Genomic DNA, 23,113 nt, shown 5'->3' with positions numbered 1-23,113 from the left:
CACAAGTGGTCGTTCTTCTCAGCGTGGGTAATTTTTTTATTAGATTTTATTTATTTATCTTCAGAGGGGAAGGGAAGGAGAGAGAGAGAGAGAGAAATATCAATGTACGGTTGCCTCTCATGTGTCCCCCACTGGGAACTGGCCTGCAACCCAGGCATGTGCCTTGACTGGGAATCGAACCACGATCCTTTGGTTCACAGGCCCGCACTCAATCCACTGAGCCTCACCAGCCAGGGCATCAGTGTGGTTAATTTTTAAATGTAGCATAAAGCAAAATTTATACTTAAATTTTTTTTTATATTATATTTATTTAATACCTCAAGGCAATATTCAGTCTAAAACAAATTTTCCTAAATAGAAGCAAAAGCTTATTATAGAAGCCCCAACTGGATATTAAATAACACCTTTTTCTTTGTACACTTCGGTCTTCTAAAGCTTGCTTGTGCATTAAAACTCTCTTTTTAATGTCAAAAATTACTGTAAATGCCCTCAACATGATGGCTGAAATTTTTCCAACAACATTTGGGGGACAAAGCTTTATAGACTCCAGGTCGGTGCCCCACGAGTCTGAGTTGCAGATGAGGAACCAGTGCTCTGAAGTGCCCGCCACCATCCACGCTCGGTCCGTCCACAGCAACTGTCACCTGCACCGTCTTCAGCATTTGTGATTCTAGTCGCTGATTCTCTTACTCCCTTGAGCTATAGTTTAAATTTATCAAGTTTTTCAATTATCTGACACATCTCTGTCTAATATTCCAGGTATTTTACCTTTTTTCATATTCCTTATGAAAATTCCTTGGTAGGTACTTGATAAAAGTGCATTAATTATGGAATTATTACTAAACAGTTATAAGATAGACACATTTAATGTTTCAATATTTAAGAATATATACAAGACAGATGACTGTGTATCAAAATTATGATATACTTTGTGACAAATGTGTATTATGGTAATGTAAACAATTCTACTGGTTTTTAAAAATTACATTTAATTACCATAATTTTTAAAGGGATTTTTTAACTCATGACAAAGCAATGTCATGAGTTCCTCTTTCACTGTACAGCAGTGGTTTGATTGGTTATATTCTGAAAAAAGAATGATACATTTTCTCTTATCCTTTCAAGAAAAGGATCTTCAAGATTTAAATGATCTCCAGAAAAATGTTTCCACTGCTTCAGCTGCGACATGGAGAGAGGTTTCAGGGAGTCGGGCCTCTTGTGAGGCGGACCAAGCCGGCAATTTCTAGGGAGAGGGAATTTTTCCAACGAATCACCTGGGATAAGTAAAAGAATGACAGAGTCCTTAAGCCAATCAATATTCTACTATACACAATACTTTTTTATGATATAATAAGATTATACAACTTATTACATTTTGGTCCTGACTTCGAGGACCTTATGGTGTGTTAACAGGAAATACATACAGTAAACAAATTATCGTCCAAAGAGATATGTTACAAGTCTGCACTCCCTTACCCTTACTTAAAACGTTTGGGACCAGATATATTTCCAAATTCAGAATATAATTTGGCGGAAAGGGGGTGAGTGGAGGTGGAAGACGGCACAGGAAGTATAAATGGTAATGGAAGAAAATACAATAAAAAATATACAATTGGAACAATCTGGGACAGCACTACATAAGCAAGCCCATTAATATCCTGCAGGTCATATGAATAGTCCTACAAAATGGGTTAAAGACTACCGATAAAGTCACATCAATTTTGGTAAGGTTTCTGCCACCAATGAGTTTGTTGCAGATTTATAAAGATAAAACAAGTTTTAGTCTTCACGCTTTCTAGATTTCAAAATTGAAGTTTCTAGATTTCAAAATTGATGTTTCTCTCCCTGTCTTTTTCCCTCCCTTGCCCTCTCTAAAAATAAATAAAATCTTTTTTAAAAAAGTAAGTCTCATCTTAGAGGAAAATTTATAGCCTCAAATACCTATTTCATAAAAGGCTGAAAATAATTAAGCTAAGCATTTAATTTGAAAAATTAAAAAAAAACAGAGTAAATGCAATGAAAAAGGTAAATAAAAGCAGAAATTATTAAAACAGAAAACATAACAGAGAATCAAATAGCATTTATATGACATACAATTCTTTCGTGTCAGTCTTGTACAGTCTAACTTCTCAAACCTACTCAGTATAATTTATCGAGTGATTTCAAACTCCTGAACATTGCTCGCTCGAGTCCTGCTGGTGATCCAGCTCCCATTTGAATGGTGTTAATTCTAGAGAACTGACGTTTTAGCTTCACTTAACCAACACGAACAGTTCACAGTGTACTGACAACTATGGGGGCCCATGCTCACCACCTCAGAGAGTATGATCCTGTAATAATTAAGGTCTTCACAAAATGAGCAAAGATTAACATTATTCTGTCAGGTGTATGTTTTTTTTGTGAAATAGAAAAAAGGATTAAAAACATTGTTGTAATTTTGAAGCCATTATGCCAGGATTTGAAAGATTTCTCTACATTAAACTTTTCACAGATGATTCAAAAATAAGCAGCAAACTGAGAGTATAAGGTTCTAATTCAGCCTGGCTGGTATAGCTCAGTGGATTGAGCACGGACTGTGGACCAAAGGATCACCAGTTCAATTCCCAGTCAGGGCAGATGCCTGGGTTGTGGGCCAGGCCCCCAGTGGTGACCATGTGAGAGGCAACCACACACTGATGCTTCTCTCTCTCTTTCTCCCTCCCTTCCCCTCTCTCTAAAAATAAATAAATAAAATTTAAAAAAAAAAGAAAGGTTCTAATTCATTTCTCAGATACTGATCTGGCAGGTGCCCTATGACCTCAGGAAAAAAGAAAACTGGTGTATACAACTTGTAAATATTTTCATTATTCTGTATTTAAATATTTTCATTAGCTAGAGAGAGACAAATTAACTTCACCATCATAACAGTTAAAATACAACAAACCTGTGTGATCCAGTTCTCCTGTGCATTCGCACTCAAGCAGGTCGTGAGTAACGCAACGTGAACTTTCATGTAGTGTGAACAAATCTTTGAGTTCCTCTACCGAGAACTGAATATGTTCCGAGGTCCTGGCTAGGTCTACCACTGCCCCAGAAAGGCCTTGCTTACTGATCTGCCTCTGATAGATCTTCTCTTCTATTGTACCTACAGAGAAACCATTCATTAAACTGACTTCGGATAGTTATGTCTGGTATTTTTGAAGGGTAAAATATGCTTAGCTAACAAGTTAACAAAAAAAATAAATAATTCCTATCACTGAAGCACAGATTAACAACAAAAAATTTTTTTAATTATTTAAAGAGAATACACTTCTTGTCACAGGGAAGACTGATTACCTGTGGTTAGCAGTCTGTAAATATGTACAGGATGTTTCTGACCATCTCTCCACACTCTAGACATTGCCTTAGAAGATAAATGAGAATTCTGAGAGTACTGTTAGTTGAATAGCCTTTTCCACATAAGCAATTTACATTAATACATTTAAGATTAGGAATTCTAGGTTTTACTTATAGCTTCAAAAAACAAAGCCCAGGCACGCCCAAGCATTCTGCACTTCATATCTTTTTCCTGAGTAAAAGAAAGGCAGGGACCCCCACCATGGAATTGTAGAGTAACTGCAGGGTGTCGGCAGAGTGGGCGGTCTATCTGCATCAAAGTCCAACACGGCGGTTCAGACAGTAAGACACAAAGAGCCACTGAGCGCGAGGGTTCATTCCCAGCTTGTGACTCATCCCTAAGAAAGCCCTAGGATACCTGCAATCAGTCAGGCTCTAGGCAGGCCCTGGCGGTTTCAGGGTCAATGATACTATACAGTAAAGGGTTGATATGCAAACCAGGCACATTTCAAAGAAAAGCCCAGCATTCCAGAGAAGGCACATTCCAGAAAAGCCCTGCTCCTGGGAGATAACCTAAACCCTTGGAATATCCTTCCTGATAAAAAGGTCTTTGTTCACCTGGGGTCTCGGGCCATGCTAGACAGTTTATGCTAACTGTGTGATTTAGGTGAGGGCCTTGGGCTATGTACATCCCATTAGGGTGACCTCTGGTAGGATTGGAGACTGACTAACTAGGGTCAATCACTTGGGTACTCCATGCCTGCATGACCGACATCCAACACACACTCTGGCCACCACATGCAAGTGAACATCTCTGTTCAACAAAACTCCGTATATATTATCACTCATCGAAGCCAGGAGAACTAAGTGTTGTCCATCCAACTGCAGAAGGGGAGGGAAACTGGAAGCTGGTGCTTGGTCTCTTCTGGACTCTGCCCTATGCGCCTTTACTGATTTTAGTCTGCACCTTTTCACTGTAATAACAACACAGATACCGACTCTGGTGCAAATCTATAAGTAGAAAACTCAGAAAACATAAAGATGGACCCTATGTTGAAGAAAACCAAAGGCTCTTCTGAAACATTTCCCTAAATAAGGTAATTTTATATCTTTACTGTACTCTGCTCAAACATCGATCATAGCATCTGTAATACTTTACTGTCTTCCCCTCATGGTCATAAGCATCCTAAAGGCCCAATTGCCCAGTAAGCTTGAGCCTAGAGACATACAGGTTTGGGTTAGAATCTGCTGGCTCTGCTACATGACCTAGAACAAGCTTTCAGGTCTTCCTCTGCAAAATGGGGCTAATAATAGCCACACCTGCGAAGACTGAAAGGCTGTAAAGCACTTAGCAGAGTCCTTGGCAAAATAAGGGCTTTAAATGCAACAGTTATCATACAATACATCGTCATCTTTGTACCCCCAGCAGGTATATCTCCAGGAGGCATTCTATAATATTTATTTAATGCATAAAATATAGCCCTACCTGGATGTCAGTGGCTGGATTCCAATCAATGTCATAGAGAATTAAGTGAGATCCTCCAATAAGGTTAAGTCCCACACCACCAGCTTTTGAACTTAACAAAAAAATAAAATTAGAAGAGTATTTACTGTTGAAGCCATCAACAATCTGCTGCCTTTGAGAGATTGGTGTTTGTCCGTCAAGTCTTGTATATGCATATCCATGACGCTTGCATACTTCTTGTAAAATATTCAATGTTTTTGTGTAGTTGGACACCAACACCACCCTGTCAAAAAGGAAGAGTCTTGATATATACAATTTAAAGACAATCTTAGATTATTTTAATTGAAGAACGATGCAAAGTAATATTATCGCTGATATTTAAGGAACACGCAACAATAACCTTGTACATTAAAACTCCTTCAAATTCAATTTTAAAGTCAATATCTCAGAGACTTCCAGTTTGAAAATAGTGAAGTAAATACCTTTCTGCCATTTTCACCTCTCTAAATTCACCCTAAAAACAGCAGGAGAATGACAAACAGAAATACGAGCTCTACCTTCAATAAAATAGGAGACATTTATATACAAAAACAGGGAATGACATAATAGCGACCTACTTATGAATATACAGAAGGTGAAACCTAAGTGCCCCAAGTAGAAAATTCCAATAACAAAAGTGCAAGTTCATTCACCCCATAGAATCTTCTTCAGGTATCTCAGAAGGAAGGAAACTGGAGCTCTTACAAGAACACTGGGAAGTAGAACCCAGGCCCTACCCCATGTCACCAGTTGACTTTCTGTTTCAAAGGTTTGTCTAGAAAAAGTAAACCAAAGAACCTTAGATCAGAGGGCTTTAAAGGCAGAAACATAATGACTAATCAAAATGAAAGTATGCATTCTAGATGATAAGATTCCAATGCCCTTCTCCTGCCAGCTCCCAGGACACCAGCAGCCAGTGTCCCTCTTACATCCTACTCCAGAAGAGATGTCATTGGAAGAGTCATATCTGGGATGACAAGAATGACCCAAGAGAAAAGATTCACAGAGATAGGAAGTCCCTAAACTACAAAGCCAACTCATAGACTAATTACCCAATGAGGTAACCAGTCAACAAACCCTACCCATGCGCACAGAACATTCAATAATGTTTCATTTTCTTACTCCTAAATACAAATGGACACCAAGGATGACCAGCTAATGTTTGAGGTGAGCCCCCAACATTAAATATAGAAACCAAAACAAAAAATAAAAGAAGAAACCTGAATAAAACAGAGCAATGGAGGAAAAAGAAAACAATATCCTCAAATAAAAGATAACATTCACAAGAAGGGGAGTCAATAAAAAAATCAATCAAGAATAAAAAATATCTTACAAATTTAAAATGATAGCCCAAACAAATTTTTCACTGGAGATTCAGAAGATAATAACAAGACAGTTTGCCCAGAAATAGATGAAAAAGGAATGCAATGACCACCAGGATAGAAAAGAATTGTCCATGAGGTTCAATACCTGACTGACAGAAATTCCCCCCAAAAGAAATAAACTGTTTAGAGAAAAAGAGAAAGAAGAGAAATGGGAAGAGAAAAATGGAGGGAGGGGTAAAGGGGTCAGGGAGAAAGGGAGAGAGAAGGAGGTAGGGGAGACAGGCGGGCAGGCATTTTCCAGACCTGGGGGTCTTCACATTAAAAGAACTTCCTGAAAAGTTCCCAACTCAATAAATGAAAAAAAAATGATCCACATTAAAGCAGACCGAGATTTTAATTCAAACTATGAGGAATGAAGAAAAGCTGCTAGAGCTTTCATAGAGAAAACACAAGTTACATGCAAAGAATAGAAACCAGCAAGGCATCAGACTTCTCAAATACAACCCTGAAAGCTGGAATACATATAAAGCAATCTTAAAAATTCTAAGAGACCGCTATTTCAATCTAGCATCTTTCAAACAGGTTAGCTGTCATTCAGGTACTAGAGTAGAATAAAAACAGTTTCAGACAGGAAAGACGTCAAAAAGCCTTCCCTCCCACCTTCTCTTTCTGAGGAAGCTACTATAGGATGTACTACAGGAAACAGATCCAACAGAAGAGAAGACAAAGGAATTCATAGGCGATGGGTAAGCAAAGTTCCACGATGGCAGCTCTGTGGCAAGATTAGTGACCTACCAGTTCAAAAGGGTAGCAGGAGGGCAGAGGACGCCAACAGAAAAGACAAAATCTAAAGGAAGTAGAGACTGATAGGAGAAATGCACTGAAAGGTACTGAAATAGGAAGGCTTTGCAATACAACGGGTAAAACAAGTGGGGAGGAGGGGTAAAAAAGCAATTAATAATACCCTGGCCAGGTGGATCAGTTGTTGGAGCATTACCCCATACACCGAAAGTTTTCAGGTTCAATTCCCGGTCAGGGCACACACCTGAGTTGCAGGTTTGATCTCCGTACAGAAGGTAACCGATAATGTTTCTTTCTCTTTCTCAAGTTAATCAACATATCCTCAGGTGAGGATTAAGTTTTTTAAAAAAAAGGTAATCATAGCTCCAGGAAAGGAAAAGTTGTTCAAGAAAAGAAACATAATCACATAAGCTATTTGTCTTAGCAGGAAACAACTTAATTGTAATATCATAGGTATTAAATATTCATTTAACCAGAAGTTATATGATTGGCCTGGAAGGATGGAAGGTGGAAGGAGGGCATAAAAGCACTAAAGCATCATGAATTACAAGATGTGATCAGTAAATAATGTCAAAATCAATGAGATCAGTGACATCAGCAAGATGTCACTGGACTAAGACACTCCAGGTCCTTGTTCTCCCATGGAAACATGAAATAAACTCCTGGAAACTGGCAAAAATAACTTTCTAGGAGCTCTGGAAATCAAAGATCTACAGCGACCAAGCAAATGCCCAATCAAGAGGAAGGCACATTCAAAACAGCGGGGAGTTTCACGGCGGTTTTAGTCACCTTTGCCCTCTGACACCATCGAGGATAAATGCATCTGTGCTCATACCTTATCTCCTTTCATTTTGTCTAAAACTCTGTTCGCTCATTATCTTCTGCCCAATAATATACCAGCTATCCCTCACTCAGAAAAGAATAAAAAGGATACAGTAAACAAAAGTTCACACTCTTAAATTCAAACAGGGTTACAATCTGCATATAATCATATATGTTCTCCTCTACATATCAAATATCACCTGATAGAAGATTTTAATTAGCCCTGGCTGGTGTAGCTCAGTGGATTGAGCCAGGCCTGTGAAGAAAAGAGTTGCCGGTTCGATTCCCAGTCAGGGCACATGCCTGGGTCACAGGCCGGGTCCCTAGCAGGGGACACATGAGAGGCAACCACACACTGATGTTTCTCTCCCACTCTTTCTCCTTCCCTTCCCCTCTCTCTAAAAATAAATAAATAAAATATTTTTTCAAAAATATTTTAATTAAACTATATTAAACATTTCATAGAATGTTTCCTTATTCTAGTCACTTCATTGTTAGGAAAATAAATCTAAAAATCTTCACAAGTCAAATGATACTAAAAATCTTCCAAAGATTTTTTAGTATCCAACATAATTACTATTTTGTCGTCTATGTATTTTTGCCTTAACAATCCAACATAATTACTATTTTGTCGTCTATGTATTTTTGCCTTAATCCACAGACACAGTCCCGGCACTACAGGTAACGACTTTGTAAGAGAACCCACAATTAAATGTGACGTGACAAGGGCTCCATTAGAGGGACGTACGAGACGCTACAGCGTACAGGAGAGGGACAGCTAACTCGAACTGAGGCCAGGGGCTTAGGAGAAAGCACTAGAGCTGAATATTGATGAAGAGAAAAGGCCAGCCAGAAGAATGAGAAGTAGAAGAAATGCTGGGACAGGAAACCACAGGTAAGAAGAGCGGCAAATGTGGGTTCTGCAGGTAGTTTGGTAAGACTGGACCACAGGCTAAGTATGAAGGAATGGAGAGAGATGAGGCTGGAAAAGGAGGCACTGGCCAGGTCATGAAGAATCTTGCCCAATGTGCTACAGCACTCAGAAATTTCTGGAACACAACTAGGAGTCTTTGAAAGTAAAAAGGGAGTGACTTGTCACATTTCTATTTCAGAATATGATGTAGGCCAGTGGTGATATGTAATGGGGTTGAAAGTAAGAGGGAAATAAAGTTTCCAATAGACCATCATAACCCAAATCCGTAATTATAAGAATAAAAACAAAAATGTTGATACCAGAAGGAAATGAATTCCTGAAATTAAAAAATAAAATCAGTAGAACTTAGTGACTGACAATGTCAAGGAAGTGAAGGAGAAAAGCAAATCAAGAATGATAAGGTTTCTTGTTTGCATTGTGTAGCACTCATCAGCCCAGGGTACCGCAAACAGATCAGGCTTGCGGTGTCAAAATGATGAAGCTGCTTTGGGACACAGGAAACTTAAAGTGGGGTAGGACATCAGGATAGCTTTAGATGTCCATTAAACTGCAGTGGTTCCCAACTTTTTTTGGCACCACAAACCAGTTTCCTGGGAGACGGGGGGGGGGGGGGGGGGGGGGGGTGGGGTGGAGAGGCGTGGGGGGGACAGGAAGCAGAGCTCAGATGAGCTTTGCTGTTTGCTTTCGGCCAGGTTTCTAACAAAGGGGGTGGGTGGCACATTGGGGAACCCTGCATTAAACCGAAAGAAGGATATGGAAACTAGAAGAGCGGGCTGAACTAGAGAGACAGATTTGTAATCGACACTGTATGAATGATCATTAAAATTATGAGGACAGAGATAGCCCAAGAAGGGTATTTAGAGTGGGAAGGAGGCTAAACCAACAACCCTAAAGAGTATCAACATTTAGGGGAGAGTGAAAGAAGGGTTCTCAGAAAGATCAAGTACAAGCTAGGTGTTACATAAAAAACATCTCTAGGGGTTTTTTAAATATCGGTATGTACATTAAGTTTTTTCTTCAATAAAAACACACATTGTTAAAAAATAATAATAATAAATAAATAAATATATATATATAAGAAGGGAAAAAAAAAACCACATTGTTAATAAGTTTAACAAATACTGGGAGCTGACTGTGACCCCAAAGAAAACAACTTATTTTTAATGTTTTCTTAAAAAAAAAAAAAAGCGGGGGGAGATTTGGGGGAGTAAGGACATCCTCTAAGCCAATTTATTAAATTGGTCACTTACTTTTCAGTAGGACGAAGCTCATGAATAACCGCTAAGAGCTTTGTCAGCACCTGTAGTTTTCCTGACTCCTCCTCAGTAAACAGGAGAGGGTTGTAATCAGCAGGGAACACATTTACCAAGCCTTCATACAGACTCCTCTCTTCATTTTCATCCCAGGTTGAGCTACATTCTTTTTCCTATTCAAAAAAAAAAATGATTCACACTGGTTTATGTTTTGTTTGTTTTTTTAATTGGAAGGGGACAATGCTAAAATTATGGGGAAAAATTGGTATTACTAGCTACCTGAAAAAAAACAACAACAAGCTATTGATCACATAAATCATTATAGTTTATAATTTGGTCAATTTTTAAAAATAGAGCATGCATCCTATCGAGTTAATTACAGAGCAGTTAGAATGCAGTCTCCTTCACCACACAAGTGCAGTGTCACTGTCTGGAAGTAACGGGAGCGGGGGGGGGGGGGGGGGGGATGCAGAAACTGAAACATAAGGGACAGGAAAACAGATGCACACAGTGCTGCACAATCCATCCTCTCCAAACCCTGAGATCTCTCCTCACTGACCCTCTCTTTCACTCTTCTTCCCTTTCCCCTCCCCACCATTGCTTTTCTCTCCTGATTTAAGGGCTTTACACAGCACCACCCAGCTGATAACCCAAACACACACAGTAGTTTACTCAACCTCATCAATTTCTTCTGCAAGAAGGAACAATTCTCCCAATAAGTTAACAAATTTATTCTTACTAACAATATTGTTTTATTTCACCAATACTTCTTAGAATAATTTTATTTCAAAGTAATTATCAGCACCTCCTAAATTCCCACTCCAAATGTCTAGCTGGCATGTGACCAAGTAACTGGAGGTTACGTTTATTAATGACTACCTCACTGTTTAGATTAAATTTCTGGGACAAGCTGGTCTCCTCACTCTCTTCCACATTTACCAAATTTGTCCCTGTTACATATGTGGAAAACTCATTTCAGCTATTTTATATTGGTCCTTATTTGTAGTGTCCTACGAAGTTTTATGCCTGTTAATTAGTTAACTGATACATTCTGGACCAGCATAAGGTCTTCCTTTTAAGGAAGCATTTTTAGCTTCTATTTTTGCTGGGCATCATGCTCCAAGGTTTTAATGTTTATCACTGTATACAGAATCTGTGTCTTAAAAAGTTGCTTAATAAAGAGTTATGATCCTGTCTACTTCAGAGTTACAGAAGCTGACTTCTATGATAAACTATGTAAATATAACCCACTGTAGGATAAACTTAGAGAATTCCGGTACAACACTGCATTTTCCAAGTGTGTAATTAATGACCTCAAGCATCATATGGCACCCACGAGTTTTCTTCTGTTTGCAAATTATGATTTTACTGTTTAAAGAAAAAATACAAAAATAAAAATTGTTAAGGGCAAGTTGGAGATAACAGATTATTGGTAGTTACTGTGCAACTTTTCATATTATTTCATCAAACTGCCCAACAACATTATCAGGCAGTTATTGTTGCCTGTGCTTTCCAGTTAAGAAAGTTAAGGCAGCCCTGGCCGCTGTGGCTCACTGGGTTGAGTGCTGGCCTATGAACAAAAAGGTCACCGGTCTGATTCCCAGTCGGGACACATGCCTGGGTTGCAGGTCAGATCCCCAGTTGGGGGCATGTGAGAGGCAACTGACCAATTTTTCTCTCCTCTGTTTCTCCCTCCCTTCCCCTCTCTCTGAGAAAGAAGGGAGGAAGGGGAGAAGCTAAGGCTCACAGACGTAACTTGACCATGGTTAAAGGAACAGTAAGTAGTTCAGTGGGGACTGGTACTCAGTTCCAACTCCAAAACAAAACTCTCAACACACTTCAAACTGCCTTATGTTCATTAAATATCCAAATTTAGCTCAACTATGTAGCCATTAAAAATCACACCTGTAGAATGTATCTAATATCTAATTTGGGAAAATGTTCATAATTTATTGAGTGGAAAAATGGATTAAAAAAATTATATATACATATATTTGAGTCCTTATTTCCTCATCAAAAAATTGGGGATGGTAATAATAGCATTAAATATATAAAAAATAAATTTTATTTTATAAAGAATAAATAAAATGTTATAAAAAATAATTCTAGAAAACTACTTCACGTTTCATATATAATAAGTGCTTAATAAGTTCTAGCTAAGATTATTATTATTAATACAAAAGTGTGGTTTCTTTGTCTGAAGAGCTTTATTTCTTTATAACAAACCCCAAAAAGTGATACGCCAGGCCACAAAATATACAAAAGTATAATGCTTTTGATACATATTACCAAACTATTTTCCAGTTACAGCAATTAACATTCTAACCAGTATATCATTTATTTTCTTCTTTGTGATTTTCTGAATTTCGTAAATTTCACATAAAACTTATGTATTGCTTTCATACTGAAGAACAAAATACATTATTTTTAATGGTAAGGTTTGTATTTGTTGGCACCAAACAAACAAAACTGACTGGCTTTTTAATATAAGATAGGAAGGGAGACCACGACAAAGCACTAGACAAGGTACCAAAGGGCACGGCGCACACGCCCTGGAAGGCAGAGCCGCACACCGGTTCCATCCCTAGTCCCGCGCTCTGAGTGTGGACATGCGCTGAACCACAAATAGGAGGCTGGATCTGCTCTATGGCAGAACCACACTGAAGAGACTCGGATCTGTGGGAAGAGCCACAAGGCAACCGCAGGGATCAGTCCACTCTGCCCTCCACATAGAGCCCTCCGCTCACATCCTGACAAAGGCTCACCCACTACTTACCTTTATAGAGCTGAACAAGAGGCAGGGGTGATTGCACAGTTTTTTAAGAGCTCCTATACATATTAGATGAGGACTGTTTTCCAATGACCCTTGGAGACAAAACCTGACCGCCTGAGAATCTAACAGCCTTTGATAAAGTTCGATCTGTAGTGTCCCTGGTCGGCAAAAGACCACATTCTCAATTTTAGGTGGAAGATATTTATTTATGACTTCTTGAGTTCTTCTAAGGAAAAAGGGTGCAGTGAGGCAAATAAGTTCAGCTGCTCTTTTCTCTCCTAACTTCTTTTCCTCCTATAAAAAATAAAAGCAGACTTAAAGTATTATAGACAAAAATAATTGCAGTTTAAATGAACATTAAATATTTTATAATGATAAATTAGCTACTTGCTTTCAGAATTTTTATTTAACAGAATAAATGAAATGCAAGTCTGGGAAAGGAAAACCAACCATCATCTCTGAAAGTTCAGCATAATCATTTAATTAAGTGGAGCCACAATCTCCTAAATTTGGGTTTGGTTTTTTGTTTGTTTTTTTTTTGGCTATTTGGCATCAGTGAGAGCCATTAAAAATCAATAATCTACAAACTAAATTATTCTGAAAGTAAGCTTTTATGCGAATGCTATAATAGTACATAGTCTCAACATCAAAGCAAAGAACTCATACAGCAAATTCTTGTAAGCTAATATTTTGACAAGTTATTGATCCTAAGATTAAGCCTATAGGAAATTATTGAAACAAAGTACTGCAGATTCTTTCAAAATCATTACACATTATTCATTAAATAACAGCATATTTACAAAATCATATGCGACCAGAGGGGAGAGGGAAGGGAACTTAAGGGGAAAAAGGGGGAGGGATTTTGAGGAACAAGTATGAAAGACACAGAGATGAGGACTGGGGGGGGAATGGGAGGGCGGGGGGAGACCGGGCGGGGGGGGGGAATAAATAACAGCATATTTACAAAATCAAAACTCGGTGTGAATAAAATATATGTTCAAATTCTCTATATAAAATGTTTAGAATATACAGAACTTCATAATGAAGCTTAAAATAAATCCCATATGGCCCTGGCCAGTATGGCTCAGTTAGTTGGAGCATCATCTCATAAATCAAGGGATCACAAGTTCAATTCCCAGTCAGGGCACATACCTAGGTTGCAAAAGGCAACTGACCCATGTTTCTCTCTCACATCAATGTTTCTCTCCCTCCCCTTTCCCTTTCTGGAAAACCAATAAGCACGTCCTCAGGTGAGTATAAAAATAAATAAATAAAATATTTTCAAATTAATCTCATATGTATATATTTGTTTATGAATAAGAAAATTCCCCTTATATTTTAGAACTATTTTCAATTTTTATAACAAAAATAGGTTCAGGGAAGAAAAGTCACTAAATACAACTAGGTAAATATAAAAAAATTAAAACCAGCTTTAATCAACCAGAAAGAACTACTGTTGTCAAGACTTGTATATATACCAACTCTGCGCTAGGTACTCTGGTGGGAGCCAGGGAAAGGGCAAGGGCGTTCGTCCTCTTGGAGACAGCAGGCGTCTGGGACTGAAAGCAGGCCCAGAGGCATCTCCAAGATCTCCTAATACAGCCCCTGCTCCGACCACTAAGAATATGAGTGTGGAGGAGTTCCAGTCAAGATGGCAGGGCAGGTAAACACAGTACTCGCATGCTCCCATGACCACATCAAAATTACAGCTAAACTAAGAACAACCATCATGAAGAACTGCCTGAAATCTAGCTGAACGGAAATCCTACAACTAAGGATGTACCGAAGAAATCCTACTGAGACTTGTAGGAGGGGTGGGGACAAAAACCAGGCTGCTTCCACCCTACACGTGGTGGTCAGAGATCTGGAGGGATATCTCAGCTGCAGAGGTCTCCCCTGGGGAGCAAACGGTCCCAGCCCAACACCAAGCTCCCCAGCTCAGGGTTCCAGTGCCAGGAAGATAAGTCCCCACAACTTCTGGCTTCAAAAACACATGGAGATTGGGGCTCAGTGACATGAAGAGCTGCCGAATTCCCAGGCGTTTCTCTTAAAGAGCTGACCCGCAGACTCATTCTGAGTCACTCACTCTGAGTCACTGGCCCTGAGTCCCAGTGCTGGAGGGGCAGCTTTCTCCCAGACAGAAGTGCCGGCAGAGGCCACTGTTTCTTTCTTGAGCCTTCCCACTGCTGGCACAAGCAGGAGCCATATCTAAGTTTCCACCCACTTGGCTAACACTGTTTACCCTCCCTGACTCCACCCAAGTCTCTCCAAGTGCCAAACAAATGGCCTGCCTTGCTTGGCTGATGCTGCAGGCTTTCCTAAAAATCTCTCGGGAATCTCAAAGGTTCAGAAATCCCAAAGAAACAGCATCTGGTCTCAGTCATGCCCTGTACTTTTTACTAGGCAGCTCCAAGCCCAGCACTTGTGGTGGCCAGAATCGGTTCACACCTTAGCCTCTCCGAGGCACCTCTAAGCCCGGCATAAGTGGCAACCATCTGTAGATCACTTTGTAGCTCATACCAGTACAGGTGGCCCTTAACAGGACACAGGCAGCAGCTATCTGTGACCCGCACCTTTCAACACACTCAGTGGCCAGCTTCACACTACACCAGAGTACCAGCCAACTACCTGCACAAACAACACACACAAAAGGCAGAGTGTGCAGGCACCAGAGCCCCACTAAAGCAAACCCTGCTGTGTATAATTAGCCCCTGCACAGTAGCTCCTCCACTGCAATCAAGGCTGGTCCTAAAAACGAGGGTCAATCCCTCCGACTGACGTAACAACAGAAATCATGAGTCAACTACAACAGGAGGGCACACATAACCCACACAAGGGACACACCTGGAACAAGTGATTCAGGTGACCAAGGAGACTGAACCACTGGGCCCTGCAGGACACCTAGTACCTAATAAAACCACTCTACCAAGAATGGGAAACAAAACAGCTCTACCTAATACACAGAAACAAACACAGGGAGGCAGCCAAAAATGAGAAGGCAAAGAAACATTTCCCAAATGAAAGAACATAACAAAACTCCAGAAACAGAACTAAATAAAATGGAGACAAGCAATCTACCAGATGCAGAGTTCAGAACACTGGTTAAAAGAATGCTCAGTGAATTTAGGGAAGAGTAGATGAACTTAGTGAAAACTTCAACAAAGAGATAGAAAAATAAAAACAAAAATAGAGCCCCAACCGGTGTGGCTCAGTTGGGTGTCATCCTGCAAAGCAAAACGTTGCCAGTTAGATTCCCAGTCAGGACACATGCCTAGGTTGCAGGTTCAGTCCCAGTCAGGGAAGGTACAAGAGGCAACCAACCGATGTTTTCACATTTCTCTCACATTAATAAATAAATAAAAATTTTAAACAACAAAAAAAGAAAACATTAAAAAAACAGAAATAAAGAATACAATAACTGAATTAAAGAACACAACATGGAAATCAACAGTAGATTAGATGAAGCACAGGATCAAATCAGCAATTTGGGAGATAAGGCAGCAGAAAACACCCAATTAGAACATCAAAAGAAAAAGAATCCCAAAGATAAGGCTATGTTAAGGGGCCTCTGGAACAACATCAAACATACAAACATCCACATAGTGGGGGTACCAAAAGGAGGGCAGAGACCGAGCAAGGAACTGAAAACCTATTTGAAGGAATGACAAGCAAGAACCTACAACCAAGATTACTCTACCCTGCAAAGCTATCATTTAGAATTAAAAGACAGATAAAGAGCTTCCCAGACCAAAAAAAAGCTATAGAAGTTCATGTATATGTATATGAATAACAAAATGGTTATAACTGTGCAGTGATTAATAATCACTGTAACTGTATATAGTTAAATGCTCCAGTCAAAAGACAAGGGATAGCTGAATGGATAAGAAAACAAGACCCATACATATGCGGTCTACCACAGAGCCGCTTCAGATCAAAAGACACACACAGCTCTGGCTGGTGTAGCTCAGTGGATTGAGCACGGGCCTGCGAATCAAAGGATTGCGGTTCGATTCCCAGTCAGGGCACATTCCTGGTTGCAGGCCAGTTCCCTGCAGGCCAGTTCCCAGCAGGGGATGCACAAAAGGCAACCATACATTGATGTTTCTCTCCCTCTCTCCTGCCCTTCCCCTCTAAAGATAAATAAATAAAATCTTTAAAAAAAGAAAAAGAGACACACAGACTGAAAGTGATGGAAAAGATATTTCATGAAAATGGAAGTGAAAAAAAACTGGGATAACAAAACTTAATTCCAGTCAAAATAGATTTTAAAACAAAGGTGATAACAAGAGACAAAGAAGGACCAGCAATTCTACTTCTGGGTATTTATCCAAAGGAAACCAAAACACTAAGTCCAAAAGACATATACATCTCTATGTGCATTACTTACAATAATGAACAAGATACGGCCAAGATATGGAAACAACCCAAGTGTCCATCAATAGATAAGTAAATAAATAAGCGGAACATACATACAATGGACTATGACTCAGCCATAAAAAAGAATGAGCCCTGGCTGATATGGCTCAGTGTGTTGAGCACTGGCCTACGGCGAACCAAAGGGTCACTGGTTCAATTTCAGGTCAGGGCACATGCATGGGTTGAGGGCCAGGTCCCCAGTTGGGGTCATGTAAGAGGCACTAGAATGTTTCTCTCCCTCTCTTTCTCCCTTCCCCTCTCTCTAAGAAAATAAAATATTTGAAAAACAAAAGAATGAAATATCATCTGCAACATGGATGAACCTAGACAGTATAGTGTTGAGTGAAATAATTCAGACAAAGAAAGAGAAATGCCATATGATTTTACTTAAATGTGGGATCTAAAAACAAACTAAACACACAATCAAAACAGAAACAGATTCAGAGATACAGAGAACATTTTGATGATTGCCAAGGGAAAGGTAATAAGAAGTACAAATCGGCAGGTTGCAAAATAGCCGTGGTTATATAAAGTATAGCATAAGGAATATAGTCAGTAATATTGTAGTAACTATGTAAGCGGTGGGGGGGGTGCTAGAGTAATAGGAGTTTTCACTTCATAAGTGACATGAATGTCCAATCACTGGGGTGTACACCTGAAACTAATATACCATTGTATGTCAACTGTAACTGAAAAATAAAAAGAATTACTTAAAAAAGGCTCATCTGTATCTTCCAGGTATTTTTTTCTTGGCATAAATATGCAAATTATCTAATGTTTTATTTGCTTCTTTTTTTTTATAACAAAAAGTGGATCTCAAGCTATGAAGCTTCAGTTTAGCTTATTGCATTTCAAATGTCTAGTATTTAGCATCTGGCCAACTTTAGGTGTTTAATGTATATGTTGGGTAAATAAGGTATCATAAACATTTTCCATGTCATAAAATACTTGCATAAACCACTGCTTTTATAGTTCCTGGTCCATAGGAAATGCTCCATAAATATCTGTTGAACAATTACCATTTTTTATTAATTCTGAGATATAATATTTTATACTGCCAAATCTCTGAAATAGGGTGCTTTTTACAATTAGCGACTTCTTACAATTACAACATGTTTTTCCTGTCGGAATATATAATGATGATGCTTTTTAGAACTATTAATATCTTAGTTTAATGAAATATTGAGTTTATACAACACGTAGACTCTAGCCATTTACTTACCTCAGTTTACTTCCAATTAGTTTGTTTCCTTTATTATGTTTCTAATTTTTTACCCTTACAAGCAAATTTTTTCTTTATAATAAATTCCTAAGTTGTAGGAAGCCACAAGATATACACACTTTTAAGGCTTTCAATTTACATTACCAAACTCACCTCCATTTGTACCAATTTACATTCCAACCAGTAAAGAACACCGTCACCTACACTTGCTATTCCTATGCAAATCCAACCAAATGAAACATCTATAGAAAAGTACAAGTTACTTCAGTTATTTTGGTTTCATTTTCAATGCCAGTAAAAATGAGCATTAAATATGTTTACTGGCATTTAGAACTCTTTGTGAAGTACCTATTTATACACATTTTTTTCAAGTGATGTTATTTTCTAAAATAAGGAATACAGGAGTTGAAGGATTGTGAAGGGAAAGAAATTCACTGTACTACTTTATATTTTCCTAGATTGAAATCACCCAAGTTAAGCCCTGGCTGGTGTAGCTCAGTGGATTGAGCGCGGGCCTGTGAACCAGAAATTACCCAAGTTATAGATAATTTTTCCAGACACACTGCTCTTTTCATGCTGCTCTCTTTTTTAACCTAAATTTATTAAAATAAATCATACCTTAGAAGCAGAAGGTTGTCTTGATATAATAATGGGCTCTTCATATATCTTTCTATAAAATGACAAAGAGCCTAATATTCCTGGATTTACAAAATCAATTAACGCAAAAAATTCTTGCAGATCATTCTGAACTGGAGTACCTAAAAAGATAAAAGCAATGAGGTCAAGTTCGGATTTTACAATCACAGGTCTAAATGGAAATTTGTACTTTTCCCCATAAGAGGACTAAATGTAAGCCAAGTCCCTAAAACTGAGGACAAAAGAGCAGTGAAATCAAGTTGAAAAAATTATATTAATAATTATATAAACTTTAACTCTAGTTTTAACTGTATATTAAATTCTTATTCCGTACTGCATAATGCTGAGTGTAAATTCTGGAGTCTGCTTGGGTTCAAATCCCACCTCCATCACTTACTCTCTGAGTGACCCTGAGCAAGTCCCTCACTCCAGTTTTATTATTTGCCACAGGGGGATAATAATAGTAGCTCCCAGGGTTGTGTGGGTCCAATGAGTTAATCCATATACTATACCTAGAACAGGGTCTAGAGCATAATAAATGTTCCACAGCCCGCAGTAATTCTTAATATTTTATAACTGTGTGACTTTGGACAAATTGCCTCAGCTCTTTTAAGTTAAACTCAGGATTTTTTTTTTTCACTTATAAAAGTGGGAAGATAATAATTTCCCAGTGGTATTAGAAAAAAAATAATAGGGACAATATATGTGAACTGACCACTAAATATATGTGAACTAAACTGGGGAAGTTCTCCTTTATTATTTGTTCAAATAACTTTTCCACTTGTTGCTCTTCCTCTTCCCCTTCTGGTACCCCTATAATTCAGATGTTGGAATGTTTAAAGATGTCCTGGAGGTTCCTAAGCCTTTCCTCATTTTTTTTTTTTGAGTTCTTGTTTCTTCATTCTTTTCTGTTTGGTTGTTTCTTTCTTCCTTCTGGTCCACTCCTTTGATTTGAGTCCCAGTTTTCTTCCCATCACTATTGGTTCCCAGTATATTTTCCCTCATTTCACTTAGTGTAGCCTTCATTTTTTCATCTAATTTGCGACCAAATTCAACCAATTCTGTGAGCATCCTGATCACCAGTGTTTTGAACTGTGCTTCTGATAGGTTGGCTATCTGTTCATCGCTTAGTTGTATTTGCTCTGGAGCTTTGATCTGTTCTTTTGTTTGGGCCATTTTTTTTTTGTCTTGTCTCGCCTGTTACATAGTGAGGGGCAGAGCAACCCAGTCACTGGGTTGTGACACTGTATGTGGGGCCAGGGTCCAAGAGGGAACAATGGCACTTGCTCCGCTCTGTCAGATTTCAGTCCCTTCACGGTTTCCCCCAAGCAAACTGGGCCTTTCTGATGCTGATTCCCGTGTGGTTGGGCTTGTATACATTCTAAGACCCTGTGGGTCTCTCCAACAAACTCTCCTGTGAGACTGGGAATCTCTCCTGGCATCTCAACCCCCACAGGTGTTTTCAATAAATGTTTTGATGCTTTATTTCCCAGCGCTGGGACCCTGGGTTGCGCAATCTGTCTTGCTCCCCAGTTTTGCCTGGTTTATCTGAGCACAAATGTGGGACTGCCAGGTCAGCCAGCCACCTTGCATGCAGTGCCTGGCTTCACAATCGCTGAATCAGTGGGTCTGTCCCTTGCCACCCGCTGCATGCCCAGGGTCTGCGAGCTGCCATCTGTGCACTCAGGGTCCGCCCACTGCCATCTTGCACTCCTGGGGTGTCTGGCTCACCCAGTGCCACGCTTTTTGTGCCAAGACCCCTCTCCGCCCGGCAGCCCAACTCTGTCCCCGCCTACCAGTGTGGATGAATGTGTCTATTTTATCTCCTTGGTTGTCTGACTTCCATACGGTTCAATTTTCTGTCAGTTCTGATTGTTATTTCATTTCTAAATTGTCGCTGTCCTTATTTTGGTTGCGCGAGGAGGTGCGGTGTGTCTACCTACACCTCCATCTTGGCTGAAGTCGTCCATGCTTACTAGTCTTTTAAGATATCTAATCAGTTCTACATTTTTAGACACATTACATTAAGACTAGAATAAATATATTTATGTCAGTAGGCATTTTGTTAACCCTTTAAAAGAAAATCCATGATAATGACTAATAAAAATAAGGAGAATGGGAAAAATAAGAAGGAAAAGGGGAAGTTTTAAGGATCTACGTGGTTGGCGTACAAACATTCATCCACCCAAGTGATGAGTCCAAGCCAATCATGATAGTCCCACCCTCTGTCAATGACTGATGTAGTAGTAAGGGTTTGTGTCTCATACTGGGTTCCCCTGAGCCCAAGATAAGGACTTGGCTGCAGATGATTTATGGAGGGAATGGTCTCAGGAGTAAGGGAATAATGGAATCAAAAAACAGCAGGGGGAGAGACTAAGCAAGGATGGCCTCAGCTATAATTTAGCTCAAGCTTTATTATAGCCTCAGAGCATAAACTACTATAAAGTTAGTCCTAAAATTACACTGAGGCAAGGGGGCTGGCAATTTTCACTTACCCATATATAGAGTCAATCACTAAGCAAGCTATAGGTGAGAAAGCAAGCTGTCACTCAACCTGGGATAATTCTCCAGAAAAGACAGAAGACATGAGTTGTCTAATCAACAGTCCTAACAGCTACAGATGGGTGCAACCAGAGAAGGTGAACTAGGAAGGGCACCCACAGTTTCCACCATCATCACGTGACCCACCCACCAAGTGCAATGAGACCTGAGAGGAAGTGAGGGCAGGGCTTCTGGGAAAGTTTCCTCATTCTAGAAAACAAACGAACAAGAGCCAGTCCCTGCTTTCCTTTGCATATCACATCTAGATGTGATTGGAATTCCGCGCAGTCACCTGCTACCCACCTCAGGAGGGAAGTTCACGTCAGCACAGAGGAAGACAAAAAGAACCAAAATCCTGATGAGCTGCTATATCGCCACCACTGAGCCTGCACTAGCTGCAGTCTTGATGTTTTGTGGGAGAATAAGCATCTGCAATCACCCAAATACAAACAGGAAAAAGCAAAACTTAAAAAAAGAAAAGGGCCAAACACAAAAGGAAGATAAAAGGATTTAGGGAAGAAAATAAAAAGGAAAGAGGAAGGAGGGAAAACAGAAGAGAAGGGTGTGTGGCTATAAGAGAAAGCAATACGCTAACAGAGTATCATTGTGAGTTGTCAGAAAGGCTGTTTGGAGGTAGTTTAGTCCCTAATTCACTGCTGTTAGTGCTCTTCTCCAATTCTAGACCAGAGAGAGCTTGTAGAAGATGCTAAATAACTTAATGTTAATAAAAGTCAAGCAGCAATGTCCTTAACAACAAAAAGGGAACATTAATGATTTTCATTCAAGTTGGTATTTCACTAAAACTACATTCAGAGCTTTGTAAAAACAACTTCTAGAAAAATGAAAGACCTTTTCTCTTTCCCTACCTTCATCCCAAAACATACACACACAAAATACTTTTTCTTTGTTCTACTGTCATTTTCTAAGACATGTATCTACCATGCAACCCAAGTACTACAACTCTACCATAACCTACACCTATACCCTCCTCTCAAACCCTGATAAAAAGCTCTAAGCGCTCTTTATACACATTCATACATACATTTGTCCTTTAGGTCCTATAGTTCCCCTTCTAGAAAGCTATATAAAAGTATATGCTTATAGATATTCATCACCATATTTGTTTTCAATATTATGCATTATCATAGGAAAATATTTACATTATGTGTATTTTGATATGCATGTGTGTATATGAATAAATATGTATTTTATCTCTCTATATAAAGAACAAAGAAATATGCATGTATGTTCTGTGTGAGGGGGCTTATTTTTAACTTTCAGTCTTTAATAAGAATGTTATTTCAAATCTCAGATTTCTCTTTTTTTATATGAAAGGGTATCTAACGTCTTGTAATAATCATTTGCCTCTGTTACGGACTGAATTGTGTCCCCCACCAAAATTCGTATGTTGAAGCCCCAACTCCCAATGAGGTTATATTTGAAGACAGAACCTTTAAGAAGGTAATGAAGGTTAAATGAGGTCATAAGGGTAGGGGCTGATGTCCTTTTCAGAAGAGAAAGAGAAAGACAGCAGGGATATGCACACACAGAGGATAGGCCATGAGAGGACA

The 23,113-nt window shown here is 39.1% G+C and overlaps 1 protein-coding gene across 2 annotated transcripts in view; it reads right to left on the bottom strand.

The window, feature by feature from the left end:
- Positions 1–939: 939 nt before the first annotated feature.
- Positions 940–23,113, bottom strand: part of RAD54B (RAD54 homolog B) — an 89,693-nt gene continuing 67,519 nt past the window's right edge. For both annotated transcript variants that reach the window (XM_053661237.1, XM_037131159.2), the window contains exons 9-15: positions 18,984–19,123; positions 12,731–13,021; positions 9,952–10,127; positions 4,802–5,063; positions 3,316–3,382; positions 2,924–3,124; positions 940–1,274 (exon numbers count right to left, since the gene is read on the bottom strand). In XM_053661237.1, coding sequence (XP_053517212.1) covers positions 1,054–1,274; positions 2,924–3,124; positions 3,316–3,382; positions 4,802–5,063; positions 9,952–10,127; positions 12,731–13,021; positions 18,984–19,123 — 1,358 coding nt within the window. In that variant the 3' untranslated portion in view covers positions 940–1,053. The remainder of the gene's footprint in view (positions 1,275–2,923; positions 3,125–3,315; positions 3,383–4,801; positions 5,064–9,951; positions 10,128–12,730; positions 13,022–18,983; positions 19,124–23,113) is intronic.

This window comes from Artibeus jamaicensis, unplaced genomic scaffold, assembly GCF_021234435.1.
Source record: "Artibeus jamaicensis isolate MK-2021 breed Jamaican fruit bat unplaced genomic scaffold, CSHL_Jam_final scaffold_916, whole genome shotgun sequence".
In the NCBI taxonomy this organism is placed as follows: Eukaryota; Metazoa; Chordata; class Mammalia; order Chiroptera; family Phyllostomidae; genus Artibeus; species Artibeus jamaicensis.
The sequence above is the reverse complement of the archived record's forward strand: the minus strand, read 5'-3'. Positions and strand labels throughout refer to the sequence as shown.